This window comes from Crocuta crocuta, unplaced genomic scaffold, assembly GCF_008692635.1.
Source record: "Crocuta crocuta isolate KB4526 unplaced genomic scaffold, BGI_CrCroc_1.0 scaffold235, whole genome shotgun sequence".
Classification (NCBI taxonomy): domain Eukaryota; kingdom Metazoa; phylum Chordata; class Mammalia; order Carnivora; family Hyaenidae; genus Crocuta; species Crocuta crocuta.
The window spans coordinates 7,073,600-7,084,848 of record NW_027531285.1 but is presented as its reverse complement, the minus strand read 5'-3'; the positions used below and the strand labels follow the sequence as shown (position 1 = coordinate 7,084,848).

Sequence of the window (11,249 nt, the reverse complement as noted above, 5' to 3'; positions counted from 1 at the left end):
CCTACATCTCTTTGATCTTATTAATTGCAGCAGAACCATTAGCACTTTCTAAAGAGATCTAGAATTTAAGTTGGATATTATTACCACACAGTACATAGTGTGTTTCTTACGTTGTGACCCATGATAAGCATGGCACTGTTCCATGTCTACAGAATGAGGAAAGCATAGTAATCCTATAATTTATTTAGTGTTCTAAGAAAAATTATAAATTGAGGAAATGGAAATTATTCATATATGCCAATTTATTCAGCAAGTCTTTATATATAAATGTCGCTTGTCATAATTCATTTAAAAAATCCATACAAGCAGTGTCCATATGGAATACTAGAGAGTCATACGTGTCTTTCTTTTACTCACCAAACATGCATGGGCATGAACTTTATAGTTAAATCCTCATTTTTGCCAAATATATGCTAGGTGTTCTTGAGAATCTTATTTTTCTGAGCATCAAGGTTTTACATCTGTAAGGTGACTAATAGTGATTTTCTATAGCAGTTAATGATTGGCTCATAATGAAATGAAATAATATATGTAAAGCGTTTAGCATGTAATAGGACCTCAAAAATGGGAGTTTTAATAAAATAAAGAATAGCATACATTGCATAGTAAGATTATGTCCCACTTGGTCTGCTGGTCTGCTGTTAACTCACTATGTTGTATTTTTAGATTAATTTATAATTTCAGAATTGGTGAGTCCTTAGGATTTATATTTAGTTTGATTTTTTTTTTTTTTTTGATCAGGAAAGGAACCTAAGATATAGTGTAGTATTGCTAGATGTAGAATAGCAGCTAAAGCTTCCTGACATGCAGGCCAGTATTCATAGCAGTTGGCTCTTTGAGATGATTTAACTATGTGTAAGCTTGAAAAAACAAAACAAAACCTATTCAGTAGCTAGTTCTCAGCATGTATTAATAGAATGAAAATTTTGAGACATTGGATCAAAATGTTTTTTAAAAAATATATCACAAAGCTATATATTATTCATAGTTTTAGAAGACAACTCCATGATTGACCCACTTCTTGTTATCTAGTGTTTTCAGTAGGATTTTTTTTTTCTTTTGCAAGTGTCCTTTGTAATAGTCGATACTGTAAATGCCTACCCTACGTAATATTTATTAGTAGCTTGAAAGGAAACTTTTGGAGCTCTATACTGTTTGAGTGAAGCAGGCATTAGAGTTTAAGACTGAAGTTATTTTATATAATGATTTTATAGTTAAATCTTTATTATTTTTAATCTAAACTGAGAGTTAGGCTTTGGTTTGTGGAGTCCTGTCCTTCATGGATTACAATCCTGTGATTCAGTTTTACAATAATACCTACCTACTGTAAATACTTGTCTTTTCCATTAATAACACTGTGTAATACATGGTGCTCTTGTATACTGTGCATTCCAGATTTACTCCCTATAATGTCAGTGTCTCTATGCAGAGATAGTTTACTTAAAAAATTAAAGAGAGTACTGTATGGCATCATCATTTCTCACTTCCTTAACTCATGTGAATTTATGTATCTGGAACCTTTGCTGTATTTTTCCTACCATAAATTGGAAGGGTGGACGATACTAAAAGATCTTTTATTTTTTGTTTATGTACTTGTGTTGCAAAATCATATAATGGTTCTGTAACTCTCCAACTCTTGAAAATCCCTAGTTTGAATACTGTGGATTTTCATTGCTCAGCAACTAGAAAAGACTTTACAACCTATCAACTCAGTTTCAGCTGAGCAATGAAAAACAAGAACGTGTGTGCCAAAGTACTCTATTGTATTCTGATTCATTAGTTTCATAGGGGGAAACAGGATGGAAAGTTACTAGTATTAGGGTCCTAATTAAAATGTCTAGGATAAACGTCAAATAACACAGCATTAGATTGCTTTTTGACCCTTATTTAAAATTTTCCTTCCATATAGAAAATGTTCAATAAATACTTACTTGTCTGAAATAGTTTTTTGCTACATATGCTTATAAATTTTATTTGTTTCTTCTTATATCAAAATTATATTGCCAGGAAAGTAAGGACAGCATTAGTTTTGTTTAGAAGACTGATAAAAGCCATGTTGAAATACCAGTTAAGAGATACACAGCAAAAGCTCTTTAGGTATTAGTTTGGAATACTAGCTGGCTTATCTACAAACTTAAGGAAAAACTATTTTTGCACTTATTTATAAATTTATGATATTAACATTTGAGTTATGTCTAGAGGCATTTTTCTAACTTATTTGTTTAATTGAAATCCAACTTAGCTAACATGCAGTGTAAATCATTTCAGGAACAGAATTTAATGATTCATCACTTACATATAATACCCAGTGCTCATCCCAGCAAATGCCCTCCTTAATGCCCATCACCCTGTTAGCCCATTTCCCTACCCAGCACCTCTCCAGCAGCCCTCCGTTTGTTCTCTGTATTTAAGAGTCTCTTATAGTTGGTCTCCCTCTCTGTTTTTTGCTTCCCTTACCCTTTGTTCATCAGTTTTGTTTCTAAAATTCCACATATGAGTGAAATCATATATTTTTCTTTCTTTGACTGACTTATTTTGCTTAGCATAAAATGTCCAGAGGCATTTTTAAATAGGTAAAAGTAGGTCTCTGGAGCTAACAGGGAGTTATTAACCCTCTTACATATTTAGGGAAACAGTCATTTAGGGTAACAATCTGCTTAAAATCATATGGTTACTTTGTCTCTGGATAAGCAGATGTAAAGTCAGGTGGAATTTTACTTTTGGTTTTGTCTTAATAGACATCATGATTTGGAAAGCTATATCCAATTCAGGTATCAGAAGGTTTCAGTTATATTTAGGAGGTATTTACATTTATAGATTTATTTAGTAGGTAAAACCAATTGTGTTGCAGGTACTAGGATACAAAGATAAATAAGATCTGGTTTTTTTAGTGTCTGATAACTCAGTCTACTCAAACAGGTGAAATAGATTTACTGTGGTGCATTTTAGAATAATTAATAAATGTAAGGGTCAGTGGAAGAAGAAAAATAAATTATTTTTGTTATTTATTATTTTATAGCCAACTATTAGGAACTAGAAAGCCTCATGTGAATTATTTTATTTAGCATTACTGTTGAGGCACGAAGATATTTTCCAAGCAAGTAAGAACTTGACCTTGGTCTTGAAAAATGAATAGCACTTTGGGAGAATAGCAGCAGGGAGAGTGAAGGAACTCCAGAATGTATAAGTATATGGTAAAACGAAATACCATTTATGAATTCAACAATCTTTTAAACATTCACAGTGTTCTAGACACTGTACTAGACACTGGAGATAGACCTGCATGGTAGAACTGTAATTTAATGGTCAGGTAAAAGGTAATTGTGACTAGTGCAGTAAGTACCACATGGGAAGAGGGTAGATCCAGGGGTGTCTTGTGAGCACGTAAGGACACGTACCCAGAACCTGTTCATTTGTGCCTAGGTATGGGGTGGAGAAAGGCTGGGCTAGATTCTTCATTCTTGTTGGCTGAAGCATGAGCAGGGCACACCATCACTTCTTAGACTCGGACCTTGGCAAGATACCTAATTTCTCTAAGCCTTATCTGTAAAATTAACATTATCAAAAAATAGTAAAGCTAACATTTATTGAGCTCTTACTGTGTGCCACAGTTTGTGCTAATACTTTTTACATATACCTTACTTAGTCTTCACATCAAACCTAGGAGGTAGTGGCTAGTGTTTTCCATGTTTATATAACTAGGTGCTGGAGCCATAATACTAACAACAGGTAGGCTGACCTGAGATCTGGACTTTAACTTGTAATTGTGCCTAATTGATAGAGTTGTTCTGATTCTTAAATGATATAACTTAGGTAAATGGTTTATTCTACACGACACATGGATGTTGGCCTCTTTCTATTATGAATAATCCAGGAGGTGATGAGGAACTGAAGTTTCCTAAACAGGTGGGTATATGTAAAGGGATCATAGTTTGGAGACAAAGAGGTTATATTCATCCATTTGTTTAGCACCTACTTTGAATCCAGTCCAGGTACTGTGTTAGCTGCTAGGGAAAGAGGGTGAATGAAAATATTATTCCTCACTTCTAGAATCTGCTCCTCAGTTTTGCTCAAGTATAGAAGATAACTCAGTCTATTATAGTAGAGTACAGTGTTGTTCTCTAATGCCATGATGTGGGCATATTCATTGTGTCCCAGGAACATAGGGAGACAAGGGAGTGTTTAAATCAGACTGATCAGGGAGATGAATTCAGAGTTATTGTGGCACTAAAAGAGGAGTTGTGAGAATGAAGAAAATCGATTTGAGAATTGTTTTGGAAGTAAAATGGACGGGAATTAGAGACTAATGGTATGGAGGCTCTTATTTAGATCTTATTTGACCAGAGTTGGTCTGAGGGAGTTGGTGAAGGACTACAGCAGGAGAAACAGCTCTGGAGTTGAAGTATTGAATTTGATTTTGGATATGTTGAATTTGAGGTGTCAGTGATAAGATATAAATGTTTAGAAATGTTATAGATATTTAGAAAAATAGAACTGGAATTTAAAAGAGAGTTAGATGCTAGATGTATAAATTAGGGCATATTTATCATGTAGATAGGTAGTTGAAATCATGAGAGTAGATTAGGTCAATGAAGAGGATCAAAGCCAAATTTGGAAGAATTCCTAAATTTCATTGGAGAAAGGAAGAGGAATAAGCTAACGAAGTTAGAAGAGGTAGTCAGAGAAATAGAAAACAAGCCAAAAGAAAAGTCAAAAGTTAAAGGAGTAAAATGTTTTAAAAGAGGGACTGTTCCATTGTGACAGATGCTATAAAGATTGTCACATACTATTTTAAAGGCTTGTGATATTGTTTTCCACGTTAACTCTTTAACTTATAAAGTAGGTATCTTCAAATGAATGTTGTGGTTATTTATATGTATATGGTAAGGCATTTTCATTATCTTGTTGAAAAGATGTATTTTTCCCTCTTCAAGTATGGAACCTCAAGGTCTTTGTGATAATGGAAACCAAAAAATTGATTGGTAAACCGCTTCAACCAGCAAGACCTGTTCGTCATCTGACTTCTTCCCCTGGTAAGTAAGCTCAGGTATACATCTTTAAATATAATTTGGATAATGGCTAAATAGTATTTGAAAGGCTTACTGATATATAAGGTAATTGTTTATGGTGGGTAAAGAAGAATGAAAACTAATGATCTCCTTTGTTTGAAGAGTTTAAAAGTATTAGCAAAGAAAAAGACTCTTGCATAGCCTACCAGACCAACAAAGGTGGGAAGAATGGGTCTTGCCTGAGAAAACCTTTATGGATTTTTTTTCATTTCTCATTTTCATGGTTAACTGGCTTCTGCTTAGAATGGTATTCTCAATACAGATTGTGCCCTCTGATTATAGTCACTGTAGAACAGCATGAGGGAGAGAGAATTAGCCTTAAAAAAAAAAATTCCTAACTGCATATAAATGAATGAATGGATGAATTAATTCATTAATACAAGCAGAAGAACAGTTACAGGTTACGGCTATACTTGAGCTGGAACATTTAGTCTTATTTTCAGAAAAGCTAAACAAAAATTTCTAAAATTAAAAATTTCCCTTTTGCTCATATAACTAGTATTTTGGAAAAATTCTTGAAATACATTTTGCTAAATTGGAATATTAACCTTTTAGTTTTTCATTGTTACCTCAATGGCTTCTGAATTCTAACTTAGGAATGTGTATATGTGTGTGTAAATAATATATGCATTTTAATCAATTATTAAATTAAATACTAATAAATACATAAATATATATAGATTATCTCACCATCCTATTAAAATACTCTTTAGTCCACGTGTTCAACTGAGTTACTGGATATTTAGAAAAAGGAAAAAAATAGCCCTTTTATTGGGTGCAAAGATAAAGCAGAAAAGATAGAAATGGCACCAGTTCCTCAGTCTTCTATTTATTCTCTCATCCTTGATTCTTACAAGGAAAATTGTTCTACTTTGGTCATGTTTCTTCTGAAGATAGCTGTGTGACTTAAGACAGACAAATGAAATTAATGAATCTTCTGGACCATAGCTTTAGCAGTATTTATGCCATCTCCTATCTCTTTTCTTTTTAATATTTATTTATTTTTGAAAGAGAGCATGAGCACGGGAGGGGCAGAGAGAGGGGGAGACAGAATCCCAAGCAGTCTCCACGCTGTCAGCACAGAGCCTGGCATGGGGCTTAATCTCATGGACCATGAGATCGTGACCTCATGAGATCATGACCTGAGCCAAAATCAAAAATTGGACCCACCTACCTACCTAGGTGCCCCAGTGCATCTCCTTCTTTCTGATGTGCTGAAGAAGCTATTGTTTAGGATCAAGTCTCAGATTTTCTCATAGAGGGAAGGGTAGAAAGCCATTGGTAGCAGCTCCTTCTGTGACTAGCCTTTTTACAGTACCTCTTACTCCCTCATTTGTACAGATTCAGTTTTTTGTTGATCTTTTCCCTCCAGGGCTGTTGTAGGGTAAAAGGTAGTGGGCTCATCTCTCATATAATTATATTCTCTTCCAGAAAGGAGTAGGCTTATTGCGTAGAAAAGTTTAATAAATCAGAAATTAATTTTGGTCTTTTTCAATATACTTCTGTACTCCCTAACTAGCTCACATCCCCCCAGAATTCTTTAAGACCCAGATAGAATTACTTCCTTTTGCAGAGCTTTCTTCTGTATCACAAAGCCCTTGTATCTTCTCTGTACCTCTCAGATAATATTTTTTTAATCATAGTAATTGTTTACGAGCTTGTTTTTTAAAATAGTCCATGAACTCTTTTATCTCTGAACTCTTTTCACACTTACTTACCAATCCCCTAACATAGTGGGTGACATTTCACAGTGTTTCGTAGTGTTGAATGAATTTATGTTGAGTAGATGAACCATCAGAAAATATTTCAGAACAATGATTAGAATATGTTAGATACTTAAGGTTTTTAGGTTGTGGTAATGGGTATTTAATGTAGTTTTCTTTTTTTTTCTCTTCTAACAGGAGTAGTATTCCCTTTCAACTTTCAGAACGAATATCCGTGCAACACTCAGTGCTTACAAAGTGGAGTTAGCAGAGTAAGTTCTAGAAGTTATAATAAAATGAAGCACTGCAGACTGGAAAGTAATATTTGTTAGATGGGTATTCTGTGCCAGGTACTGTGTTAGGGGCTTTATATACTTTTTTTTTTTTGGAATTCCTTTTGAAAAATTTTTTAAGTTTATATATTTATTTTGAGAGAGAGAGAGAGAGAGAGAGGTGGGGCGGGGCAGAGAGAGATGGGTAAAAGCCCCAAGCAGGCTCTGCACTGCCAATGTGGAGCCTGATGCAGGGGTTGAACTCACAAATTGTGAGAGCATACCTGAGCCAGAATCAAGTGTTGGATGCTTAACCAACTGAGCCACCCAGGTGCCCCATGCTTTATATACTTTTTGAAATTATATTAAAGAAAATTACACCTGTTGCCCAGCATCAAATCTAAGCATTTTGCTATATTTGTTTTCAGAAAAATGCTAAAGAAAAAACCTAAATAAAATAATGTTCAAACCCTATATATCCCATTTTCTTTCTTTATTAAAAAAATTATTTTTAAGTTTATTTTTGAGAGAGTGAGACAGAGCATGAGTGGGGGAGGGGCAGAGAGAGAAGGAGACACAGAATGCGAAGGAGGCTCTAGGCTCTGAACAGGCATTCAGCACAGAACCTGATGCAGGACTCGAACCCACTAACTGTGAGATCATGACTTGAGCTGAAGTCGGACATTTAACCAACTGAACCACCCAGGCGCCCCTCTTTTTTTAATTTTTAAATTAAAAAAATTTTAATTTTAATTTATTCTCAAATTAGTTAACATAGAGTGTAGTCTTGGCTTCAGGAGTAGAATCCCACTATTTTATTTTCTTCACAACCCTCCTCTTACTCCATGTGTGGGTATATGAGAATAGTTATTGTGCAGTGGAATCCTATTTCCTGCCTTCCCCAAGCATTGCAGTGAGTGTGTGCATTAGGTCTTGTTCTGAAGATGGGCCCAGAGAGGGGGTGCCTGGCCAGAGGGACACAACAGCCACATGTGAGGGTTCCATTAGAAAGATGAGCTTGAGCCCCAGCCCTGTCACTTCTTGATGACCTTGCATGAATGATTTCTTTCACTTCTCAGAGCCTCAGTTTCCTCACCTAAAAATGGGGCTAATAGGTGGGTGTAAGGAGGAGGCAGCAGTGAGCTAATGCTCCCAAAGTTCTGAGCACTGTGTCTGGCATGCAGTGATCGCTCGCTCCGTATGTGCATCAGTTCTCCCGGCTGTGTCTGCCGACCGCGCCCCCTTCCACCATCCCATTGTCTTCTCCTCCTCCTCACCTTCTTCCAGGTTATTCTCAATTTGTTCTTATTTCCATGAATGTGTTCATACTTTTGTTACAACAAATAGAATTGTTTTAACTCTTTTGTAATTTTATGTAAATAGTGCTGTACCCACATGTGTTTTTGCCATTCTTTTTTAGGCTTATGTTTTAAAATATCTAACTTTTCAACTAAGTAAAATAATCAAAATTGAAAACATACAAAATGGCATTTAATGGAGAATTTTCCTGCAATCTCTGTCCCCTACTCACTGATTTCCTCTGATCAAAAGTAACCATTCTATTAGTTTCTTACCTAGACACTTCTAGAAATAAATAATGCATGCATAAGATTAAGTATAATCATAATAAATAGAATATTAGGCAACTTTTAAAATGAAGCACTTCTATATGTGCTGACATAAAAATCTATATATATGAATACTGCATTTTTTGTTCCATTTTCTCTTGGCTTGGCAGTTGTTTCTATTTTATAATACTACAGTGAACATCCATCCATATATTTTATACATGTTTGAGAGGTTCTCTGCATTGTAAAACTGATGTAGAAGTAGTATGGTAGCAGCTAATCCTATGGTTAGCATTTTTATTTACTGCTAAATTACTCTACAAAGTGATTTGTATGAGCAGTGCATGAGGAGTATGATTTTTCTACATCCTTACCTTGTTACCTTTAGACTTCAACATTTTGTCTTGCTTAATGGATGAGAAATCATTTCTTTTTGTTGGTTTTCATTTTTAATTTCCTATTACTTGTAAAGTGGTGGAGCATCTTTTAATATGTTTACTTTGCCCATTAGGATTTTCTCTTTTCTGAATTGCCAGTTCATATGATTTGCTCATTTTTATTGGTCTTTTTCTTTTTGGATTATATTTCTTTATGTTTTGGATTTTAATTATTGTTTTTCTTCTATGCAGAGCAAATATTTTCTTTCCTGGGCATATGGTCTAGAAGAGAATTGTTTCTTTTTTGTGGTGTTTTTGTTCAGAAGTTTTAAATCTTAATGTAGTCATATTATTAGTATTTTCTTCATGATTTCACTTTTTGTGTCATCGTGAAGTCTTCCCAACTCTAACATCAAAAGATATTTCCTACATATTCTTCCATAACTTAAAATTTTTGTTTTCGTATTTTAGGTATAGTCTACCTGAAATTGATTTTTTTGTATTAGATAGAAATCAAAATTTTTTCATGTAGATAACCAATTGTGAAGTATAATTCATTGAATATTTATTATTTCCATATAGACTTATAAAATCTTTATTGTACAAAGTTTTCATATACATTGGATCTTTTTCTGGGCTCTTTATTCTGTTCCATTGATCTATTTGCATGTCTTTGTATCAGTACTATGATATGTTACTCTTGCTTTATATTTTTATAAGTTATTGTAATATTTTATTCTAGCAGCTGGCATGTCCTTAGTACAATAATAAGGTTTATAACTCTTTTCAGAACTATTGGCCTTCTTCCAGGAACTTTTATGTGCGGGGCACCTAGATGGCTCAGTTGGTTAAGTGTCTGACTTCGGCTCAGGTCATGATCTCATGGTTGGTGAGTTTGAGCCCCACATCGGACTCGCTGCTGTCAGTGCAGAACCCACTTTGCATCTTCTGTCCCTCTGTCTCTCTGCCCACCCCTGACTCTCATGTGCTTTCTCTCTCTCTCAAAAATAAATATTTAAGAAAACTTCATGTGTAAAAAGGAATATATTATTGCAAATTTTATAGAGCAAAATCAAATTATGTAATTAAATTTACTCCTAAACTTTGTCTGCTGCTTCAGTTATCATGCAAAAGCCATTGTAACCAATGTAAGAGATGCCACATATATGATGGGCACTTTTTACTGTGTATTTTTTTTAAAAAATTTATTTATTTATTTTGAGAGAGAGAAAGTGCAAGCTGGGTAGGGGCAGAGAGAGAAGGAGAATCTCAAGCAGGCTCTGCACTGTCAGCACAGAGCCTGTTGTGGTGTTCAAACTCACAAACTGAGATCATGACCTGAGCCGAATTCAAGAGTCAGACCCTTAACCAACTGAGCCACTCACACACTCTTGTGTATTTTTTAAACCAACTTTATTAAGGTTTAATTTCCCGTGAAGCAAACTCATTGAACAAGTGGGTTGACAGATATATAGCCTGTGTGATCAACCTCACAGTGAAAGATCTAGGACATTTTTATCTTCCCCCACAAAGTGCCCTTATGTCCTTTTGCAGTTGTTTACCATCCCTGGTTCCCCTAGCCCCTAGCACTCCCTCCTGCTCCAGGCATCCACTGACCTGGCTTCTTTCAACTGCAAATTAGTTTTGACTATTCTAGAATGTCATGTAAATGGAATCATAAGTATATATCCTTTGGTGCTTGAATTTTTTTTGCTCAGCATAATAGTGTTGAGATTCTTTCATGTTGTTGATATATCAATAGTTGGCTTTTCTTTTCCCTTTTTTTTTCTTTTCTGAGAGAAAGAGCAGATGAAGGGCATAGAAAGAGGGAGAGGGAGAATCCCAAGCAGGCTCCACATTGACAGCGTGCAGCCAGATGCAGGGCTCAAACCCATGGACTGTGAGACCATAACCTCAGCTGAAACCAAGAGTCAGATGCTTAACTGACTGATCTATAGTTAATTTCTTTTTAATGTTAAATAGTATTCTGCTCTATGAATATTAGACGATTTGTTTATTCATCAGTTGGTGGACATCGAATTATATCAACTTTTAGATAATGTGAATAAAGGTGCTATGGATGATTGTGTTCAAGTCTGTGTATGGACATACACACAATACACAAGGGTAGAGTTGATGAGTTTTATGAGAAGTTTGTTTAGCTTTCTAAGAAACTGGCAGTATGTTTTCTGAAGTGGTTGTATTATCTTACATTCCCACCAGTAGCATGTGCCAGCTCCAGTTGCTTCAGAACCCATCA

The 11,249-nt window shown here is 35.0% G+C and overlaps 1 protein-coding gene across 2 annotated transcripts in view; it reads left to right on the top strand.

Annotated features, from left to right (window-relative positions):
* CUNH8orf88 (chromosome unknown C8orf88 homolog) overlaps positions 1–11,249 on the top strand; it is a 33,749-nt gene that overhangs the window by 1,843 nt on the left and 20,657 nt on the right. Inside the window, exons 1-3 of one of the 2 annotated variants that reach the window (XM_077771243.1) lie at positions 3,826–3,906; positions 4,935–5,033; positions 6,971–7,044. In XM_077771243.1, coding sequence (XP_077627369.1) covers positions 4,961–5,033; positions 6,971–7,044 — 147 coding nt within the window. In that variant the 5' untranslated portion in view covers positions 3,826–3,906; positions 4,935–4,960. Of the gene's footprint in view, positions 1–3,825; positions 3,907–4,934; positions 5,034–6,970; positions 7,045–11,249 lie in introns of those variants that run through there. The other variant, XM_077771242.1, reaches the window with a different exon arrangement.